Here is a 23,926-nt window from a genome sequence, read left to right on the forward strand (position 1 = left end):
ATTAACCTTTGGCTTCAGAATACTGAAAAAGAAATTGAACTGGCAGTCCATCAGCCATTTATTAACTGTAATGTCATCACAATTAATGCCAACAGTGACCTATGGCACGGAAATAATGCACGGGCGAGAAATACCTACACTCATCAAGGTCCAAACGAGGGTGTATAAACCATTGTTTTAAATACCAAAAAGAGTTTCACCAGCTCAGGTGCGAATAAAGTTTGGTTTGACAAAGCAATTAATTCAAAGTATGTGCGCTTTTGCCAAACTATGCTGGAGATCGCTCTCCTCTGAAAGTGGCTCTATTACCAACCTATGCTGTCTTGAAATCGAGGAGCAACAACGCAACTCCCCAAAAAAGTTCTTGGGGAGAATATCTAAGCCAGGCAATCAAGGAGTTAGCCACTCAGGAACTGTGGGCCATCAGTATAAGAAAAGACGCCTTTAATCCAGCAACAAATTGTGTTTGACTTGGGGATCCGGGAACCCTGTACAGGTGGGTTCCCCTTGTCGTCCGTCAGCCCAGTACTGGGACCACAGATTTTGGAAACAAAAGCAACACGGGTCCATGAGTTTCAGAATCTTTGGTCCTGCTAACCAAGGTCACAGATTATGGGTGCCATTTTTGATTTGTCTAGTCACCGGTCTTGATAAAGAGAGTGAGGACTATAAAACTCATGTACCGGTGTTGGTTACGCTTTGGTAGTCTGCTGTGTCCGTACTGGACCCTCTTTAACATAGCACTGGAATGCTTACAAATACTCTTATGTTCATTTCATTATTATTTCCATAGTTTTTGCTGTAGGTTAAAAACAAATCAATCTTCTCCCCACATCAACATGCATGCTTTATGCCCTGTTCCAAACCCCTTGTCAGGGTATTACCGAAAGGTTGTCTTTGCATTTTACTCCACTGAATGAATATCTGATGTGAAGTGAAAAATCTCTGGATTGGGAATGAGAAACCAGAGGAACATTGTTGTAAATTCCAAAAAAGTAAAAAAAAAAAAATTACTCCCACCCAAAAGAAACAGTCCTTTTGAGAACCACCCAAAAAAGAACAAAAAGTACACTTGTTGTGGTAAACTAGGTCATCTACCAACTGAGTGCTGGTTGGGTGGTCAGGTCTGCCAGCAAACCTCTGCTGCATATGGGCAAACGCCATGCACAGCTGGACTTGGCCACCTGAAGCTGGTTGGGCATAGGGGTTGACCTTAGGCCAGGCCCTTGGCAAATGGTCGAAAGCCATGGACAGTGTGGAAGAAAATAATTTCAGAGAATTTGAATGTTGTACATAATCAAAAGCAAACCCTGACATTCACAGAAAAAACTGCAGTTGAAGTGAATTTATGATAACACATCTTAAAGTGTCTTTGAACAAAACTTTGAAATTCACTTAAAACATAGTTAAAGTGGCATTATGGTTACAAAACAAAATCTAAAAAGCACTGAAATCTGCCAGTTGTGGTAGCTTTACAATCTGTAACTTGCGCAACAGCCATACAAACCATAACTCATATGCAGTGATTATGATCTCTCAATATTTATACTGATTTGTAACAACACCTAAAAGCACAACATAATTAAATAACACAACACATCTGTAACTATTTCTACATTCATGGTTGTATCACTGATAGTGTTAATGATAATGAGATAGTTTAGCGCACCTGTAAGATTTTTCCCATCATCTATAATTGCATCTGTCATCAAGATCATTTCATTTCATGTGGGAGTTTTGATTTGCATTGCTGAAGTGCGTGTAATGTATTTTGCAGCTAGGCATAACTGGTGAATTTCAGTTATCTGAAAGAGACTACTAGCAGCAGATTCCTTCACGTAGAATTATCCCCAGGCGTGAGACTGGATCCGGAAACTTTTTGCCCCAGTATCCATGCGTGCCGGGGCGGGGCGACATCACGTGACTCCGCCCAGGCATCGTCCGCATACGTGACATCTGCGAGGTCACATAAGACCCGCCCCGGCACGCCCACATCAGTTTTTTCCTTTTCCGCGTGCAACGCGGATCCGTTCCTTGCTACAGGCCTGTTCAGGCCCCCTTTCTTCCATTCTTTTTGGTGGAACAGTGTGCGAATGCCTTCAGGCTTTAAAACGTGCACGTTTTGTGGGCGTCTTATGTTGGCGACAGACCCTCACCTCATTTGTATGTGGTGTTTGGGGGAGGATCACGGCACCACAGATTGTGCGGCGTGCCAAAAGTTGAAGCCGAAGTCGCGACGGGAGCGCCGAATGAATCTTCTCTTGGCGCGTCTCTCCAGGTCGATGTCCTCCCCTAGGTCTGCTTCGGCGGACGGCATCAGGTTCGACCGTGGTCGTCGTCCTCGTCTTTCTCTAATGTCACGTGAGCGTCGCTTCCCGGTGGATAAGTGTCGCAGTTCGTCCCCGGGGGCTAGTTTCCGGCCTACATGGGGCGTGGACTCTCCGTGGGTGATGCGGCCTGCGTGTCGTCCTATCCACCATTTCCCGGTGTTGGGGCATCGAGAGTCCAGATGGAGACTTACGCGGCAGCTTTGCAGGCCTCGCTAGCGTCTCCTCCTTCCCCTCCTTGGGCGTCGGCGGATCCCTCGCCCTGCGCAGGGCCCTCCGCGGTGCCGCCGGTGGCTCCGGCCCTGACTGGGTCGGATCCAGGCTTGGAGGATGTGGTGCTGTTGGGGTGTGGTTCCTCGGGGGCACCTCCTTCAGACCACGGTGTCCCTGCCTCACCGCAAACTCCCGCTGGGGTCCCTGTGGTGTCGCGGGAGGTCGCCGGGGCTCGGGTCGCATCCCAGAGCCCCTCTCGGTGCCTTGGCAGGGTGGTCCTGTCTAAGGCCGAGGTGACGCCGCTACGGCGCCGGCAGCAGCTGGACCGTGCGGAGCCACAGGGGTTGGTGAACTCTCCTCGTCCCGCTCAGGGTCGAGGCCGAGGGCAGACCCCTCGTCCCTCTCCGGGTCCCTCTCATACCTCCCCACAGGTGGCTGCCTCATTGGAGGGTGAGTCGGAGGTTGTATCGTCCCTGGCGCCGCCACAGGGGTTGCCGGGCGACCTTCGCCTCCTTCTGGACCGTGGCCGGCGGAGAGCTTCGGGCCCCTCCCCGGGCCCGTCCTGTTCCCCCATGCAGGTGGTTGCCTCGGCAGGGGTCGGACAGGCGTCTTCCTGGTGCCGCTCCGGGGCCAGTGCGGCTCCAGCTCTACTCCAGTCCCCGCTCCGGTCTCCGGTGCGGGGTGACTTGGAGGTCCCTTGCCCAGTGACGCCGGATGGTGCCAGCGTCCTGCCTCAAGCAGCGGACTCTATGGCTCCGCGCAGGGGTCGTCCAGCGGATTCGTCTTCGGACGCTCCTTCTCCGGAGTCGTCCTCCCCGGAGAATGGTCGCCGTGTGGTGTCCTTTTCACCGGCGTCGAAGGGCGGCTCCCCGCCCTTCCTGAGCCAGAGGTGTTCGTCGGTAGAGCGGCATGTCCCTCATTCTTCGGCTCCTCCGGACTTCCAGGTCTGGCCCTTGCCCGCCCCGCTTGGCCTTGGGGACGGCCGCCTTAGTTTGCAGCCGTCGCTCACGGGGGAGCTGCTTTCTCCACCGCGGGCCCTACGGATGCGGGTGCGGCCTTCGCTCACGCGGTGTCCACGGCTGTGGGCATCCTACGCATGGGTGACCCAGTGGCTCACTTTCCGGCGGACCATCTGTTGGAGGTCCTCCACCAGGGCTCTGGTGGGGGAGAAATCTTGCTTCCCTTTGAAGGTTCGTCCTTTCTGCCTTGACGGGGGCTTGGAGGCATCCTGCCTCCGGGACCCGGTGCCTCTGCATCTTCTGTACCGGCACCTTCTGACGCCGCGTGACCCGGCGTGTCTTTCTCTTCACCCCTCAGCCCCCTTTTGCGGACTGCTTTTCCATCACTTCCGCCCCTGTTGGCTCCGCCGTCCCGAGAAGCCCGCTGGCTGGACACTTGGGGACGCAACGTTTTTGCCTCGACCAGGGCGGCCCTGCGGGCCCTTAACACCTTGTGTGTGCTGGCTAGGGCCTCCTCCTGTTTGTGGGACTTGGCCAAGTCTCTGGGGTCTGCAGCGTCAAAGGAGTCTGCTTAGGTGGATTTGCGGCATCATGAATTGGATGGCCGAGAGCTTGCGGTGTTTATTCTCCGCTCCGCTCTGGACGTCTCTGAGGTGCTGGGCCTGGCCATGGCTTCCTCAGTCGCTCTCCGTCGCCATGCTTGGCTTCGGGTCGGCGGCTTCCCTGAAAATATTCGGGAGAGGCTCATTGATCTCCCATTTGATTGCAGTCTGTTGTTCCATGCCCCGGCCGACTCTGCCATCCAGAGGCTCTTGGCAGGGCTCCTTCCTCCTCCTACGCCATGTCCTCCTCAGTGACTTCTGAGTTGGGTTGCTTCTGGGCCTTCTTAGGCCGGCTGTTATGGTTGTGGAGTATGTTTTTCTGGCCGTTTACGACCTTCCTTGGGACTTTGGCATTGTTGGCTGCTTGATGGCCCTTTTGTTGTTGTGTGTGAGTTCTGCAGGAGTTGTTGCACAGACTTGGCCCTGAGATTGGGCCTTCTGCTTTTCTTGGGCTGCTGTCAAGCCTGCAGCGGGGGTGCTTTTTTTCCCAGTGGTTCTTTTGTTTCTTCCTCTGCTGTGGAAGTTCTTCCAAAGAGGGTTCACGTGCCCTATGTGGGGTAATGGTAGCTGTCATATGGCTTGCGCTCTGCTGGAGGGTTCTGGTCGCCTTCGGGTACCTGTTCTCCATTGTGTTAACGTAGGTTGCTTTTGCTTCCTGAGGTCGTGTGCGCAGCCACTCGTAGTGGTGACCCAGGCCTCTCCCTGCTCCCGTTCTGCAGTCTGGGATGTCCCTGTGTTCTCCCTTGCCAGGCGTCACCTACTCGGCCTTCCTGGGGCCTGGGGCTGTTCTTCTTGCTTCTGGCCTTGACTGCCGGCATTGTTCTGGCTGGCAGGCTGCTCTCCATGTGGAGTGGGCTCGCCTTCTTCTCCCTAGTTCCCTTGGGCCCTCTAGGCTTCTTCTTCTTCTTCTTCCGTCTTCCTGTTTTGGCATTCGGCGGGAAGCTATGTTGCCTTGTGGGGGAGTGGGGTGCTTCGGCCTCTCAGTCCTTGCCCTTGGTTCCTCTGCTGTGAGTGTACGAGCCTCTTTAGCCCTCTTTCCCTCCTACATCCCCTTGGGGTCGGTGGGGTTCTGCTTGTGGGGGTTCCCTTGGCCTGGCAGGGGCGAGGTTGTACCTGGTCCACAGATCTGGTCCCCTGTGGGGCCCTCTGTTCTGCATTGGCTGGTGGGGTCCTTTCGCAGACCCTCCTTCCCAGGGGGTATTGCTAGGGTATCTATTCTACATGAAGGAATCTGCGGCTAGTAGTCTCTATCAGATGTACGAGTTACTTACCTTCGGTAACGATGTATCTGGTAGAGATGATTCTAGACGCAGATTCCTTCATGGCCCGCCCTTCCTCCCCTATTCTGCGAGGACCCTTGGGTTGGTCTTCGGTACTCGCATCCCGGAGGGGGGCTGTGTCTCCTGTGAGTGCCTTCCTTGTTCTTGGCGGGTGGCTCCGTCTGGGGGCGGTTTATTCCTCCTTTGGTCCTTTAGAGGATGGGGTTCCGGTGCCCTGGTGCCCTGCTGCTCTGGCTATTCCAGGTTTGGGGGGGGGGGGGATTGCTTCTATCCTACTCCTCCCTCCCCTCCCTTCCTTCCATTGCTATCCTCTGGTTTGAGGGTCCTCTGGCCATGTCTTACCCTTGTCCTTGTGGGTGGTTGCCGTCTAGTTGGGGTGGCTTGGAAGTTTGTTGTCCCTGTCTGTCTTGGGACTGGTCCCATTCCTTGCTCAGGATGGGGGGGGGGGGTTGCCTACGTGTGCCATGACATTTACGTATGCTCTTGCCTCCGGGGCACAGGGATGGGAGGTTGTCTGTGCTGGCAGGGTGACTGTGCAGATTCCTGCTTCTTCTTTCTTCTTCCCCTGCCCTTGGGTTCTGAGGTGATGGCACTACTCTGGTGGTGTTTTTTCACCGTTTCTTTCCAATTTTTCTGCTCTTCGCACACTGTTCTCATGCTCCCACAGTTTTTTATCTGGTGATTCCGCGATGTGGTGCGTAAATGTTATCTGAAGAAAACTGATGTGGGCTCGCCTGGACGGATCTTATGTGACCTCGCTGACGTCACGTACGCGGTCGACGCCTGGGCGGTGTCGCGTGATGTCGCCCCGCCCCAGGCGCGCAGGGATGTTGTGGCAAAAAGTTTCTGGATCCAGTCTCACGCCTGGGGATAATTCTACGTGAAGGAATCTGCGGCTAGAATCGTCTCTACCAGATACATCGTTACCGAAGGTAAGTAACTCGTACATTTTGTAGCTTGTGTTTGTAACCAAGGCTTTGTTTTAACCATATATATATATCGCACCCAGTGATGGTCACCACTGGGTAGTTATAGTTACGTCACTGTTTCCATAGGTAATTCCTTTTTTCTTTTGCTAATAATTTTGACACTGTTTGTTGAATCTTCAAGAAACTTTCCCAAAGGTTCTTCTTTTTTGCCTAGTTTGCGCATGGAACGTTTTGGGTTTGCCCGCAGCGTCTTGACGCCTCCGGGCAAAGTTTGCGCTTTATAAGGCTAATATTCATTCATCCGTCAAGCTGGTGTCCAAAAATTCAGAATCCCCATTCTTTTTCCAAAGACTTTTCTTAAGAAGCACAACCTCTCGTGAGAGTGCCTCAAACCCAGTTAAAAACAAAAGCCTTCAGATTGTCCAGGAGCGTTTTTTATCCTTGGGCCATCTGCTCTGATTGGCTGCCTGCAACATGAGGAAAAATGTTGCATGAAGCCATTACAGGCGTAGTCTCCTTTCCTGAGTTTAGTTTTGAAAAATAATATAAGGGGCAGGGTATACATACCCTTGGCCCTGTGGGTGGGTTCCAGATAGCCACAAATGGGCCCTGGCGACCCCATCCTCTAGGGCCATACACTAATTATAGGAGAGTGATACATGTGTCTATTGTCGAAGAGCCTTAATAGGTGCTGGGGCCGGTTCTTTCACTGTATCCCGTGGATCCCACTTCTGGGACACAGTAGTTTTCCCTGCACATAGGAGTGTGGGTAGGGAAAGCAAGTATGCTCACACCAGGTAGGAGCTTTGAAAATGCTTCGCCAGGTGGGAGAACACTTTTCATTCCCTGCCTGTGCTCATGCGGGAAGGGAAACTCTGATTGCTCCTGCCCGGCGGGAACAAGGCCAGAGCAGTGCCAGCTGGGGTCACGGAGGCACTGAAGGTACCCCCTGCAACCCCCAACGTTATGTTTTGTGGGTAACCCAGGTGGGCACTGGGGCACTAACTTACTATAGATAAGGCCCCAAGGGATGGGGTCCCCGGGGCCAGAAGTACTTCGGGGAGGAAGCATGCACTCCCCCCTCCACTAGATTGAAAATAAAAGGACCTGGGGCATGGGGTACCTAGGGCCTATAGAGGCTTGGCGGGTGGGGAGCATGCCCCCCCTTCACATTAAGAATTTCATCCCCAGGGGATGGTGTGCCCGGGCCTTTTAAGGCTGGGGGAGGGTGGTTGCACGATCCCTCTCCATTAATTTAATAACAGCCCTGAGGGATAAGTTCTCCGGGGCCAATATTGACTTGGGGAGGGTGGCCACACGCCCCATCCCATTAAATTAGAAAAAAAGTCCCTAGATGGGATCCCTAGGCCTGTGGAGGCTCAGGAGGGGGCTTGCACACACCCTCCCCTTAATTAAATAAAATGGCCCCAGAGGATGGGGTTCCCGGGGACCTAAAGGCTCGGGGGGCATGAGCCCCCTCCCAACATACGAAAAGAAAATTGCCGGCTCCTGTGACAACCTGTGACTGACTGTGGGGGGTTGGCTGCCTGCGTGAAGATTGGTTGCCTGCAGGTCGTTGGACAGAGGGCCTGGCTACAGCTAGGGTTGGCTGTACGTATGGTAAGTAAAAATTACGTTACATGGAAAACATTACCTAGAAATTCAATAAAAATGACAATTGTAGTGTAGGTGAAGATTTCAGTGAAAATATAACGTTTTTTGTTTATTTAAAAACTTGAATGACTAATGTATAGTTGACTTAGTTAATCCTTTGTTTTAATGTTGTACAATCAAAGCTAACACTGTGATCTTATTCCCAAATATTTTAGGACATCAGCAATGCTTATGGCGAGTATTTAAATGAGAAACATCAGTATGAGCAAGCTGGACTAATCTTTGCTCGCTGCGGCTGGTTCGAGAAAGCTCTAGATGCCTTTGTTGTCTCTTGTTGCTGGCAGCAAGCCCTCTGCATGGCCTCCCTACTGCAATTCACTGAAGATAAACTGTCAAATCTGGCTAGGAGTTTGTCAGGTAAGAGGTTACTCTTATACTAAGTATGGGATATTTGTATAGCATGAACGTAGCCAAAACTCAGCGTAGCACTGTACCTGGTCATAGGCAAAGACACAGTCAACAAACATTTGAAAAGGTAGTTAGGTTTTGGAAGTAGAGGTATACTGTTAATGCATTGAGATGTAGTGATCTTTAAAGAGATGCATCAACAATTTTTTCCTAATTTAGAGCAGAATTGTATTTTTAGTCAGCTAAGACATAGTGTTCTTTAAAGTGGTCCATGGTCCGCTTTTCCTAAATTGGAGCAGATTTAAGTGGTTCTGATGGACACATGGATTCTTAGTCCATAGATGGAGAAGGGCTGTACACTTGTTTTTCTTTTTTACACTTATGTGCCTGGCTGTAGGTGGGCCAAGACACACTGGAAATGATAAGCCTGTCAGGCAGATAGATGTGGTATTGGTTGTGAAGGCTTTGTAGATGATGAAGCTGATTTTAAGATAACACCGAACAATAAAGTGAGCCAGTGGAGTTCCATTAGAATGGGTGTGATGTGATCACATTTCGTCAGGCCTTTGATAAGAGGTGCTGCAGCGTTTAGGCTACCAGTAGAGGCAGCCAATGTTGAATCTAGGAGGCTGTGTAGCAATGAGTTGCCACCTTCTAGATACATGTTTATGAGGTCTGGATCACCAGTTCTGAAGCCTTTTTTTGCAAGAAATGTTTAACCTTTTTTTTTGTTGCGAGAGCTGATACCATGTCATCTTTGTTTTCTTTTTAATGTGTTTCTTGGGTTTGAGATTTGTGCCCATGGTGAATCCAGGTGAATTGTCATTAGGTGAAAATTAGAGCACTAAGTTATCAATTCTTGTACTGGTTGCTTCTTCTTGTTCTTAGCAAATAATGGGGATTCTGTCTTGGTGGGGTTGAATTTCACATAGGTGATAGACATCCTGTTGTAAGGGAATGATGCTCAGGAGCTGTAGGGTAGGTTATACGAAGAAGGTTTATTATAGCCTTATAGCCTGCCGTAGCGTGCTATAACGGCTAATAAAGGCCCTCTCCTGCGTTAAAGGCCCGAGCCGAAGGCGAGGTACTTTAACAAGGGACCAGGACTTTAATAGCCGGTATAGCCTTGCTACGAAGGGCTTTAAGGCTATTAGAACATTCTGCCACTAGAAGGCAGAATGTTCTAACAAATAAAACAAAGGCCTCTCGAAGCTCGAGGGGATTTAAATCCCCACGAGCTTGGAGAGGCCTTTGTGAAACATTGTAATATTGCTCTGCGGGCCTTTACCGGCCCGTAGAAGCACGAAGCACTCCATTGTCTACAATGGAGCTTCCAACATTCCAATGTTATTTTTTTTAAACAAACTTTATTAAGCACCACAGAGTGATTTCAAGTTGACATTGCAAGTATAATGGCATTTTCTTTTTCTTTTTTAATCGTAACATATATTCCTTCGAGAGGATTAAACATAACATTACAATGTTCTAATAAGACATAGTAACAGGTTATTAAGATAATAAGTTTCAGGTAAATCGCTAGTAAGTAAATAGCATACTGCCCCACCAGGAGCAGCCTCCTTGCTGCTCTGCCCACACACTCCAACTGACACTCCTAACCTCACCAGACACTCAAACATTCTATTACCTCACCAAGCACTCCAGCATTCCACTACATCACCAAGCACTCTAGCACTCATCCTGGCTGAGCAGCAGGGAATGTGTTTCTGAGGAAAGGGTGCATAGCAACGACTTAAGTCACAACACATCCAGGTCTAGAGGAGGTACTGCCAGGTTTTGAGGCGCCGAATGTGTAAAGTGGAAGAGACTTTTAAGTACAGTTGTGTATTGTTGAAATATGGTGAATTTTGATGCTATTGTCAGTAAATTGGGTTCTAATGGGCTCCATATACAGAAATTGACAATGACTGGTGAGAAGCTGCGACCTTGGGAGGAACCCGCCGGTAATAGGGATGTAGTTCCCATTGTGAACAAACTTGTATTGGTTGCATATATAGGAAGGGAACGAGTGAATGATGTTGCCAGTGAATTCCATTTGAGACTTCAGGGTGTGGATAAGGGTGGACATCAAACACAACAGTGAGGTTGAGCAATATTAGGAGGCAAGGTTCATCCTCATTTGTGCTCCTGAGATCCTACCTAATGCTGTCTAATTTTGTATTTATTAAGCAATGTATCCCTATGCTATGTATGTTTATTCTGCATCATCTTGCATGTATTCTGAAAGTCCTGGTGCAAAAGACCTGTTGTTTATCATATTGAACATTATACATTCGGAAATCCTGTTTTGCTGATTTGTTTGCTGATGCATTGTCTTTGATTGAACATTAATGGATACTGAAGCATTAAAATAGCACCAGTTTGAATTCAGTGGAAGCTATTTGACTACGCAATAAAGAGTCTATTGCCAATATGAAAAAGTAAATAAAAAACAAAATAATGAATATTGCATCTTATGCTGAGGTTTGGGGGAAGGCTGGGGTTTAGCAACTTTTATGGTCTTGTCAGTAGCAGAACCAGCGTTTTAGATATTTTTGAAGGTATGTCCATGGACATGGAAAGTAGTACTATTTGCTTTCATAGTCATATAATCTTCCCGAAAGCCATCTCTGCAAACCTGGAACATTCCAAAAGGAGGAGGAAGAAAAAAGAATAGGATTAATCAATGTGTTTCAGTCCTGCTTTTATGCATGCATCTCCCCAGTCTCTGAACTTGGGAGAAAGAGAAATTCTGTTTTCAGGTGCCCTGGTTGGTTCACTGGCTCATCTCTGAACCTGTCACCTCTTTAGTTGTCCTACTCCAGTTCAATGTAAGTGCCATCAGTTCTGCATTTGTCAGAAAGGACTGAGCTTTTAAAGTTTTCACAGTTGATTGTGCCATTAGCTAATTTTTTCTTCTGACCCCTTTGCGTCAACCATGGTTTTCTAACTAGCATGCAGCATGCAATGTTAACCAAATTACCAACATACTTTTCCCCTGCTCCCTGTCTTTTGGCAGCTCTTACCCACTGAGTTAACGTGATGGCCCAGCATAATTGAAGTGGACGCCTTCAGGCAGCCTACCAGCTTTAAGCACAGCGCAGCAGGCGATGCCATTGAGTCTGGTAATGATCCCATAGCTGTGTATGTTTTCAACCTTGGACTCAGCACTGTCTCTCATGCCATCTGATTGTTTGGAGCCATTTATCTGAAAGAGACTATTAGTTATAGATTCCTTACCTTAGAATTACCCCCAGGCATCAGACTGGATCCGTAGAATTTATTCTGTAGCAGTACCCCTGTGCGTCGGTAGGTGGCGTCGGTCGACTCCGCGTCCGTCGTCGGTGTCGTGGTCGCCGGGATGACGTCGCCCGAAAGCTCTTGGAGCACTTTGAGGTCCCGGTCGAGAGGAAGGTCTCGGAATCGGTCGTGGAGCCACCCTCACCCTTCATCGAAGTCTTCGCACTCCTTGGGTAAGTCGAAGCACAAGAAGAAGGCGAGGAAGCCTCGTTGTTCTTCGCCTTCTCCCCAACCATCGACTGATGCAACGTCGGACCCGGAGCGTCGTCACGCTCCGGGTCCATCTTCGGAGCCCACTTCTGGGACGGCTCCACGCTTCCCTCCCTTTCCCGCGGCCAGAGTGTCCCCTGCCCAGATTTGAGCTTTTCACGAAGCGCTTCATAGCATTTTTGGGCAGGCCGACTCGGCTGGCGCGCCTTCAGGCCCGCAAACTCGGCTGTGGGCCGTGGGCCTTCGATGCCGGTGGCTCCAGCTCTGGTGCCAGAGGGCCCCCGAGTATCCAGGCCTGGATCCGGATCGACGCCGGTTGACCTCACGGTACCTTCCCTGCCACCGATTCCAGTGACAACGCCCCCGACATCAGTTGTGCCCCCAACCGGCGTCGACCCCAGACTCACCCTTGACTTGGACACGGTGCCAGACCAACGTCGCTCGACGTGGGTACCAGCGCCGGAGTGTACTTTCTTACCCCTGTTCATCCCTGGTGTACCCTATCGCCCTGAGTGGCAGCCTGAGGAGGGTGGGGAGGGCTGAGAGGGGTCTGTAGACCCTTTAGCTGACCAGCTCGAAGAGCCAGACTGGCGAGAGGAACTGGGTGATGCCAGTGGTTTGGATACCTCCCCAGGCCTTAGCATGCTCTCATCCCCTACCGTGGTTACGGAGGAGGGAGCTTCATATGCAGTGGTGTTGCGTAGGGCGGCTGAGGCCTTGAGCCTGGAGCTTCCTACGGTGGCGGTCAGGACTAACCTCCTGACACAGGTACTTCAACCGGCAGCGGCCTCTTCGGAGCCCCTGCTGCCTTTTAAAGAAGCCCTCACCGACATCCTTCTGGGCACTTGGTCCAAGCCCAGCACGGGGCTCCTGTGGGCAGGATGATTTCCTGATGCCACCGCCTGGCCCCGGGTGACCCACTTTTCCTTTCCCAACACTCTACCCCGAGAGCTTGGTTGTCCAAGCCTCGGTTTCTAAGGGCGCAGTCCCTACTGCTCCCCCAGATAGGGAATCCAAGAAGCTGGACCACCTTGGGAAGAAGATGCTATCTTCCACCAGCTTAGCGCTGCCGTCGGTGAACTCCGCATGTCTCTTGGGCCGTTATACCCATACGGTGTGGGATACGGTTGCGCAAGGGCTGCCACAGTGCCCAGAGAAGGCCCGGGCCGTTCTCACCTGCGCAGTGGCAGAGGGTTGAGACGCAGCTATGTTCACCATTCAATGTGGGCTGGATACCGCGGACTCTTTGGGCAGAACGGTTTCCACGTAGGTAGCCTTGAGGCACTACGCCTCCTTAAGTACGTCTGGTTTCTCTGGAGATGCCCAATCCACCCTTTTGGGCACGTCCTTTGATGGACGTCGCCTGTTCAGTGACAAGGCGGACTCAGCGCTCGAGCGCTTCAAGGATTCTAGTTCTATGATCAGATCCTTGGGCCTTGCGGCCACCTCTCACCCCACGCAGTCTGTCTTTCGCCCCTTTCGTTGCTACAGAAGGGGTGGCCCACCGCGTTCTACCCAATCTGGCTACAGGGACGTGCACGCTACCCAGCTTCTGCATGGCCTTGGACGTGGGACCCAGCGACGTGGGTCTGGGGGCCAGTGGGCGAGCCAGTCCAACCATGCCCCCTCTTGCTGCAGCCTCCAAAACCTCCTAGTCTGACTTTTCAGGGCCACCAAAGGCCAGTGGGGAGCAGGATTCGCCATCACCTCCCCCTCTGGCAAAGCATCACATCGGACAGGTGGGTTTTGCAGATAGTTTGAATGGGTTACTCCCTCCCCTTCGAGACTACCCCTCTCTCCATGCCACCAGCACTCCATCGCATGTCGAAGGATCACTTGGCCCTTCTTTGCCAGGAAGTTGCAGCTCTCTTGGCCAAGGGAGCCATCAAAAGGGTCCCTGTGCCATAACTAGGTCATGGTTGTTGCTCCCACTACTTTCTGGTACCCAATAAGGACAAAGGCCTGCATCCTATCTTAGACCTCAGGGCCCTCAACCGCTTCCTCCGGAAGGAGAAGTTCAAATTACTCATGTTGGCTCAGGTCCTGTCTGCCCTCAATCCCGGAGACTGGATGGTAGCGTTGAACTTGCAGGATGCCTATTTCCACATCCCCCTCCTGCCAGCCCACAGGCTTTACCTACGGTTCATGGTAGGCCACGAGCATTTTTAGTTTACCGTACACCCTTTATGGTTTTACCAGTGCCCCTAGAGTGTTCGCGAAAGTGATGGTGGTGGTCACAGCTCATCTGCGCAGATCAGGGGTTCCAGTCTTCCCCTATCTCGACGACTGGCTGTTGAAGACGAGCTCGCCCCTGGCTGTTGTTTCCCACCTCCAGATTACAGCGGACCTCCTGCACTCGCTGGGGGTCACTATCAACGTGTCGAAGTCACACCTGAAGCTCCTTTTCATTGGAGCAGTTCTAGATACAGCCACCTTTCGGGCTTATCCTCCCCAGCAGCGATTCCGGGATATTCGGGCTATGATACCGATGTTTCAGCCTCTATCCCGGATTTCAGTGAGAGTGACCCTGAGGCTGCTGGGCTTCATGGCCTCCTGCATCCTGCTGGTGGATCATGCCAGGTGGCATATGCGGTTTCTGCAGTGTGGCCTGAAGTTCCAGTGGGCTCAGCATCAGGGGAATCTTTCCGATGTTCCCCAAAAGAGATGTATCCGGTACTGTTAAACCATACTTAAACCAGAGAATTTAAAATGGGTATATTGAAAAATGGCATCCTTTTGTGAAGTAGGATGGAGTATACCAATTAAATGAACTGTAGGATCCACTGGTGTGAGGTTTTGTCCCTCCATCTCTCAAAAAACCATACCTCATCTAATGGTCATTCTCTGTGAAATCACCCTCCTGTTTATGAAGCGATCCACCCAATATTAGTCATTCTCTGTGAAATCGCCTTCCTCTATTGGGAGGCCAACCACCCAATATTACACACAAGAACAAATGTGTAATCTGAAGGTAAGAGAAGTATTGATGGGGATATCACAGCTGCAAAAAAAAGTCTACACAGCCTTTAAAAATATACATGCATTCTGCAGGATGCTGATCACTGTTCCAGAATAGGCATGGAAGTACAACAGAAGTAGAGGACGTTCAAATGTTATCGATAACTATGTGAATTCAACCCCTAACCACTTCACATCAAGCACTCTGTGGAGGAATAAGCACTATCAAAAATGTCTTCAAAGAGAAGATTGGCAGTGCAATGACCGCATTAAAGTTCCAGCCATCACTCTAACAGTCCCACCTCCAGATCGCTCATCGCAAAACAGTGACTTTACCCTACCTTCAGGAGCAAAGGCCATCTCTGGAGACACCTTTAAACTGCTCTGCAACATCATTAATGCTTCTCTAATACAAGGCAGCATCTGCCCCACCTTCTTGAATTATGAACAGGTCCTATCACTACATAAATAAACTTAAGATGCACCCTAGTCCCCTGCCATCTAAATACCAATTAGACACCTTACATTCATGGTTAAATTTATTGAAAAAACAGTTGCTACTCACAAGAAAATCAAGAGCACCACTCTTCTAAAGATGACCCATCTGGATTCAGGCCCCCATGCGCACTGGGCGAGCACCCATTCAAGTACTTAATGACAAATCACTGATACCGGTGACTTGTTTTCTCCTACTACTGGATTTCTCTGCACCCTTCAACACTGTTGAAAACTGTTTTGGGCACTCTGAGCACATGGGGCTGTAGTGACTGGGTACATTTACCTTTGCTGTCTGTCCTGGGGCTGTCCTACAATGAGTACTGAAATCTTAATGGAATCTACACCCCTTTTCTCGTGATTCTCAGGTTAGCCAAGTAGTTCAAGGCTTACTCAGGGAGTGGAGTTAGTGCTTCAGAACGTAGTAACACACAATATAGCTCTTAATAAATCATTGTCATATCAGCCAGTGCTTTATATTAGGGAATACACATTTACTATAATCTGAACACAACACAATACTACACAAATATGTGGACAGTGATACAGAAATAACTAAATTAACTAAATAGTCAAAGTTGTCGGGTTAGTCAAAGAAAAAAACACATTAAATCTAAGCCGAATTCGGCCCCCTCCCACCACTCTCACTCTCCAAAGCAGGTGCGGTGCAGCACCATACATCTCTATTTCACTCCCCAAATCGTTCGAATTTGGGGCCTATCCTACCACTTGTTCCGGCACAACCCGAGTTTCAGAGACCATCCGCTACTCCGAAACATATCGAAGAGTTACACAAGGCCATGCTCCGACTCTGGATCTTTGGTGCCTCTCTCAAGTGCATCTGTGGGCCTCACGGAGCCAAGAGGTTCTCCACGTGGAATATGGACAGCGGGTTCGCCTTTGGCATCATCTGGACCCTATGAGTTCACCGTGGGGCCACCTCCAGCTCCAGTTCGGACTCCGAGACAACAGGTCCATGCCGGTCCCAGGTACTTTGACGCTGATGGTGCCTCCATCAGCGCTATAAGACAAGGTCCCAATTCTCCTATGTTTTGCAAAGTTGGCGATGGTTCGACCTCGACAGAGGCCACACTATAGCTGCATTAAAGGACCCATTTTTTCCACTAGACCCTCCTCAATGACAAACATACACCCTGCATTATCTTTTCGGTATGGATTCAGATGATGACTACAATGCGGGTGATAAGATTGGCCAGCCATCCCACAGGGAGAATTGGTTTGATGACCTGCAGGAGGCTAGTGGCATTGCTACCTCTCCTGAGTCTGGGCTCTTCTCACCCCCGGACGCAGCCACTGAGGAAAGTGTTCTTACACCTATAGTAATGGGTAGGGTGGCCGAAGTCCTTGTCCTCTAGCTACTCATCTTTGAGGCCAAGACCAGTGTTCTGTCAGAAACCCTCTAGCCGGGGCAAATGTCTTGTGAGCCCTACTTGTCTTTCAACAAGACGCTTACAGATACCTTTTTGGGGGACAAGGGCCAAACCTTTCTCTGGCAACCGCCAGATGGCACAAAGCCACCGCACAGACCCGGGCGACCCTGCATTTTTATTTCAGCACCACTTCCCTGAAAACATGGTGGTGCAGGCGACTACCAGCAGAAAAAACCAAAACACATTCCAAACTACTTCTCCCGATAAAGAGTAAAAGTGGGTAGAGACGTTTGGTAAGATAGTATACTTGTCCACCAGCTTGGTGCTGCGATCTGTAAATTCCAGCTTCTCCTGAAGCGCTATTCCCATGCTCTTTGGTATTCAGTGACTCGGTTCTTCCCAGGTCCTGAAGATCTCCAACCTCTCCTCGCCCAGGCTATCCCGGACGGATGCGACACACCCAAGTTCACAATTCGGTGAGGCTTGGACACCACCGATTCCATTGGGTGGGCCATTGGCACCATTGTCATCATTCGCCTCCATGCTTGGCTGCGGTTCACTGGATTTCAGACAATGTCCAGTTACCCCTTTTGAACATGCCTTTTGAGTGGACTTGCTTGTTTGAGGACAAGGAAGACTCCGTTCAAGAGTGCTTCAAGGAGAGTAGGGCCACAGCACTTTCTCTTATCTTATCTGCCCCCCCTTACCAACCTCATCAGCCCTACTGCTCCTATTGTGGCTTTAGCAGAGTTGTGCCATACCGCCATCCAATCCATCTTCACCAAGGTGCCCAGCAGTTTTGTGGTCAAGGCAGTGGTACCCTTCTCCCCTGTGGTCAAGGTCAATCTGCTACATCCCTGCAGCCCAACCTGCCAAATCCCTTTAGTGTGCCCTTAGTGGAGCACAGCCATTCTGTGGGAGGTAGGATCCAATGATACTTGCTGGGTTAGCAGGCCTTAACATTGGACTGGGGATTCCTCAAATTGTTCGCAAGGCATATGCCCTACCTTTCCTTTTCATGCCCGCACCTTCCACTGTCTCCCCCCTAATGACTGACGGAGGACCAGCTGTCCATTTTGTGGGAGGAAGTGCAAGCCCTTTTGGCCAAAGAGACTATCAAGAGGAAGCCCATACCAAAAGTAGGACATGGGTGTTATTCCCGCTACTTTCTGGGGCCCAAGCAGGATGGAGGCATCTGTCCCACTTTAGACCTGCGTCCTCTCAACACCTTCCTCTGGAGAGAAAAATTAAAGATGCTCACACTGGTCCACGTCTCGGTTCTCTTTGACCCTGGAGACTGGATGGTGGCATTAGGCCTGCAGGATACCTATTTCCATACCCATCCTGGAGGCCCATAGTTGCTACTTGTGGTTCATAATCGGGCAGGAGTGTTTCCAGTTCGCTTTACTCCCATTTGGTCTCACCAGGGCCCCTCGGGTTTTCACAGACGTGATGGCAGTGGTAGCAGCACACCTTCAAGAGGCTGGGGTGCCAGTCTACCCCTACCTCGACAACTGACTGTTGAAGGTGGAGTCTCCTCAGGCTGTCATCAACCACCTCCAGATGACAGCAAACCTCCTGTTATCTTCAGGGTTCACTGGCAACGTGCCGAAGCCACACCTGACTCATTCTTAGATGCTCACTTTCATTGGAACCATTTTGGACATGGTTCAGGTTTGTGCCTTCCTGCCAAGCAAGAGAGAACAGGACATTCAGGCTATGATTCCTGATCTTTCCGTCATGGCTTATAGTTAGGTTGTCTCTGAGGATGTTAGGCATGATGACCTATTCCATCCTGCTGGTTGAGCATATGCAGGCTCTGTAGTGGGATCAGAATTCTCAGTGGGTCTAACATCACGGGACCTCTCCGACCACATCTAGACCTCAGAGGAGACTGCAAAAGATCTGCAGTGGTGGTTACTGGACTGTGATTCAGACTACAGCAGGCCCCTCTCCCTTCCCCCACCCAGAGCTAACAGTGAGAACCGATGCATCACATCTGGGTTGGTGATCTGGGTTGGTGATTGCCATCTGAGAGAAGTGGAGATCAAAGGCATTTGGTCCCGGGCAGAATCCCAGCTCCATATCAACCTGCTAGAGCTGAGGTCCATCCGCTTGGTACTGATAGACTTCCTTCCATCCTTCAAAGGGAGGCTGGTATAGGTGGTACAGACAACACCACCACCATAGTACTCCAACAAAAAGAGAATGGTGGTATCCCGAACCCTATGCCAGGAAGTTCTGCACCTCTGGAAATGGCTGGACCACCAATAAATCTTCCTGGTTGTGAACCACCTGACAGGTTCCCTGAATGCCAGGGTGGTTGAGCTCAGCAGTAGGTGCCTAGCAGATCACGAGTGGCTGTTAGACCCAGAGGTGGCTCAAGGTCTCTTCCGTGAATGGGGAGAACATTGGTTTGATCAGTTTGTCATCGCCAGGAATTCACAATGTCAGCAGTTCTGTGGACTGGAGTTTCCAAGGCGTCTCTTCTTTGGAGATACAGTTCGCCTCGAGTGGAACTCTGGACTCTTGCATGCCATTCCATTGATACCACTCCTGCTCCGAGTTCTCAGAAAGATCAGGACCGACTAGGGTTCAAGTCATTCTAGTAGCCCCGGATTGGGCACAGAGAGTATAACAGCCACATTTCCTGAGCATGAGCATCTGACAGCAGTGCAGGGTTCTGCACTCAGGCCTTCGCAATCTTCACCTACATACTTGGAGATTGTGCAGCGACAGCTGAACACCTTTGACCTTCCTCCGGAGCTGGATGATGTCATCTTGGCAGCCAGGCATCCCTCAAGAAAAACTGTATACACTTGTCGTTGGGACAACTTTGTGGCTTAGTGTGGCACTCAGCAGTTAGACCCCCCTCCAGGCAAAGCTGTCTCACATTTTGTTGTTTTTGTCCCTAGCCTGGCAAGGCTTTGCTCTGGGCACAGATAAAGAGTACCTTTTGGCTCTTTTGGATTTTTTGCTGTTTCCAAATCAGCCCTCATTCCTTCAGCTTCCAGGTGTTATGGGCTTTTTGAAAAGTTTACATTTTTTTCTACCCTCTCCCTTTGTCATGCCAAGTCTGACCTTAACTTGGTCCTCACACTTCCTATGTGCAGTCTCTTTGAGCTGCTTCACAGCTGCTCCTTGTGGCTTCTCACCCTCAAAACAGTGTTCCTCATCGCCATAACATCAGCTCGGCGTACGAGTGAGCTTGAAGCTCTTTGTGTCAGCTGGCCGTACACCATCTTCTTCCCATACAGGCTGGTCTCGCGAACAAGGGCATATTTCTTGCCTAAAGTTGTTATGCCATTCTAAATGGGCTAAAACATCACCTTGACAGTGTTCTGCCTCACCCCTCTAAGGAGGAGGAGAGGCTCCGTCGCGTGGAGATTTTACATAGATCGCACCAAAGAACACCAGGTGAACGATCAGCTCTTTGTCGAGTTCTCTGGAGGGAAAAAAGGCAAGGCTTTGCAGAAGAGAACCATCTCCCGCTAGATCATACTCTGCATTAAGATCTGCTACACGCACTAAAAAGCAGCCTCCAGAAGTACTGCATGCTCATTTTGCCAGGGTCAAAGCTGCTACCACTGTGTTGTAATGTGGAGTCCCTATCCTAAACAAATGTCAGGCTGCTACATGGGCATCCCTCCGTACGTTCACAAAGCACTACTGTCTGTACAGTCAAGTTCACCGAGAGAGGCATTTTGCCCACTCGGTCCTACATGGCTTTCTGGTTTGAGGCCATTTACAGATCCTTCTGAATAGGTATTAATTTCATATCTAATCAAAAAGTGAGCTATCTGCCGCTATAAGTCTCTATCAGAACAAGATACTAACCTTCGGTAAAACTCCTTCTGGTACAGACTTTATCTAGCCGTAGATTCTTCACCGACCCACTCATCCTCCCTGTTCTGTGATTGGCCTCTATCCATTAATAAGATCCCAAGTCTAGGAATAAACACAATGGTCACAACCAGTTTGCTTGTGAGGCTGTGTGACTGAGGGCATGGCCAGCCTCCAAAACATCTGACGTAGGCCCTGCACGTCATCTCTGGAGCGGCACGGAATCACTATAAAGCCGCAAGCACCGCCTTCTGGCACGCAGAGGTATTGTTGAAATGTTTCTGGATCCAGTCTGATGCCTGGAAAATATTCAAAAGGTGAGGAATCGGGGGGGATGGATAATGTCTTCTAGAAACAGCGTTACCAAAGGTAAGTAACTTGTTCGTTAAGTAACAGGCCGTACTTTTTTGCCAAAAGTCGTGACTCATTTTCAAGTTGGGCAATCCATTACCCTCCCAACATCCTTTGCTCTGCCTCACCCCTCAAAAGAGGAGAAGAGATCTATTGGCTAGAACCCTAAAGAGCTTAAGCTTTTATATTGGACGCACCAAAGACCATTGGGTGGCCAATCAGATTTTTGTGAGGCTCTCAGGGGCAAACCATGGTAAAGTGGTGCAGAAACGGTGGATCTTCCTCTGATTTAAGATCTGTTGTGCATTGTCCAAGAGGCAGCCTTAGGAAGGACTCGGTGCTCATTGCACCTGGGCCAAGGCTGCTACCACTTTGTTGGCACACAGAGTGCCCATACTTGATATCTTTCACGCCACAACGTGGACTTTGGTGCAGGCATTTATAAAGCAGTACTGCCTTGACAGTCAGGCCCAAAGGAAATGGCATTCCGATCATGCAGGACTTTTTGGTGTGAGCCCAGTCCACAGACCCTCCACCTTTGAGAGGTGCTGCTTTATTATCGATTCTAAAGGTGAGAAATATGCTGTAAGTTAGATCCCTCAGAAGGTACTTGGCTTTGAAAATTTTCTTTGTCGTGGTTACTTTTTCTAACCGCAGATTTCTCAGTGCCCTCGCACCTACCCTTTCTGTGGACTGGCTTTCTTTTACCATCTAATATGGATCTGCATGCTGGTACCTCCAATTGTTTGTGCTCCGCATCTAAGAGTGAAGAAAGACTCAAGAAACTGATGTAGATGCTAATGGGTGGTTCTTATATGCAGCTTAGCTCCATCACATCCTGCTGGGCTCTGTCCTAGTCTCAACGTGTTCCACTCTGTTCCCAATGGCTCTGTCAGTGTCTTCACTGTCTGCATCAATAATGGCAGTCTTCCAGACATCAGCTATTCCATTGACCAGAATCAACCACACATTTAGCACAAATCCTGGCATTGTGCGCCTTGCAATCTTGGCTCCTAACTCAGAAGCACTTCTCCTCTAGGTCCTCTGCTTACTCCATCATGGTGTCGGGGAAGATGTTTGAAGATGTTGATGCTATCAAATAAACTTTTTGGGCTTTCTCTTCTTAGAAGACTCACTGAGGTTTCTGTTTTGCCTTTCTTAATGCCACTGGATGTAATCTTGAGTCTGGGTGCATCTTGAAATGGCCCCTATTCTTTCTTTTCATGAGACTCTGTGCAAGGCTGCAAATGTTTTTAGTTTTCTACGGCCCAGGACAGAACATAGAACTATCAAAAGAGTCTGGCCCTTGTTGTCCTTTATTGAGCTGTTAATGAAGCACATTGAATATGTTTGGAGTAGTCCAACCTCTGTTCTAGTGATCGACTCACTCAGGATGACCCCGATTTTCTATATTCCAGTCCTGAGTTTGACAGTCTTGCAGTGCAAACTTCCTTAGATCACAGGTTTTTAAACAACCCCATCTCTTTACCTTCATTGATCCCATCGGATGTGTATTATAAGTGTATTGATGCATTTTATTTCGGCCTCCATTCTTGTAATGTTTATATGCCTGCTTCACACTTCTCCTATACTCTGTAGGGGATGACGCCCGTGGTAGTGACATTACTTGCAGATCATGTGAGCGGCTACTTTTCTGGGATGTTTCCTTATGGATTTGGTGCTGCCCAATGGATCTTTAAGTCTGGCTTTGACACAGTGGTCTTAGTGGCTGGATCCTTGGCCTTTTCGATGTCACTATAGTATTTTGCTTTGCTTTGTTCCTCTGGTATCCAAAAGGCAACCTCGGGTGACCTTTTGGAGTTATCTTTTTTTATGGTGCCTATCCATTTAGAGTGTGAGCTAAGAGGGTCCTGGAAAGCATGTACAGGGACACGTGCCTTCTCGATCTAGATCATCGGCTTCTCCTGTGAGTAGGTTATGGAGGTGGGGCAGGCCAAAGGCTGTTAAAAAAAATCATCTATTCTGGGGATAACTGAACACCTGGCCGTGCGCACTCCACCCACAAAGCCAGTTTCCTCTTGGGCTCTAAACGTTTGAAAGAACAATACTGAGGTGTGAGTAGTCATGTTATGATGCACACAACCAACAATTTCATTCAAAATATATATGATTACATTTATTTATCTATTTTTGAGAATGACGGTTTTTGTATACATGATAACATTTATCTACTTTTGAAACAACGTTTTTGTATACATGAATACATTAAATCATTGTATTAATAACGAGCCTAATGATGAATTACCACAAAACATAAATACATTTACCAAATCCATAAGAGACTTTAGACAATATTGTACTTTGAATCCAAAAGCTATAAAGAAAAAGCATATGGACAGCCTTAAACAATATTATTCATGAAGTTCATAGCTCATAGAGAAAAAGCACATGTATAGCCAAAACGTTTCGTGGAAAGAAAAACGCTTCTTCAGGGCTGAAAATTAACAACTTAAATTACATCACATAAATTTATCAGATTATACAACAACACATTGATTTAGCAGATGCTCGTTATACACCTCAAGAATCACAAAGTATAACTTTGAAGTATGCAAATGAACTTCGGTGTTTTCCAACATGATATTGCTAACCGACATTTTTAAATGCATTCCTTAAATATGGACCTAGAAAACATTAATTCTTGTTTTGAGAAGAATTGAGTTAAAAAGGAAAAAAGGAGAATGATTCTAAATTCAAAGGGTGAAATTAAGGGGCATTCAAAAAATGAGAGTCAAATGACTCTCAAATGACGTTCAGTATTTTCTTTTTTAAAGGCTGTTCAATGATTCAGCAACATAAGATTGACCGTTCTGCTGACCATGTAGAGTTTTCATGCATCCTCTAGAATTAAACACAAATTTAATTTCTTGGGAAGTTCTTGACGCAGCTTCAGTAACTCTTCTGCCGGGTTTCATACTCTAATCTGAACCAGTCTTGTACATTTGCACGTACATGTGTTTTGGATAGCAAGGGTATTCCCTCATGTCACAGTTTTTTTTCGTAGGTCAAGGCTACTTGTACTGGCATA

At 49.0% G+C, this 23,926-nt stretch overlaps 1 protein-coding gene across 1 annotated transcript in view; it reads left to right on the forward strand.

Annotated features, from left to right (window-relative positions):
- ELP1 (elongator acetyltransferase complex subunit 1) overlaps window positions 1-23,926 on the forward strand; it is a 754,242-nt gene that overhangs the window by 535,662 nt on the left and 194,654 nt on the right. Inside the window, exon 28 of the mRNA XM_085636502.1 lies at window positions 8,140-8,341. Within this exon, the coding sequence (XP_085492628.1) occupies window positions 8,140-8,341 (202 nt within the window). The remainder of the gene's footprint in view (window positions 1-8,139; window positions 8,342-23,926) is intronic.

Source organism: Triturus cristatus, chromosome 2_1 (genome assembly GCF_964204655.1).
Source record: "Triturus cristatus chromosome 2_1, aTriCri1.1, whole genome shotgun sequence".
Taxonomy (NCBI): Eukaryota; Metazoa; Chordata; class Amphibia; order Caudata; family Salamandridae; genus Triturus; species Triturus cristatus.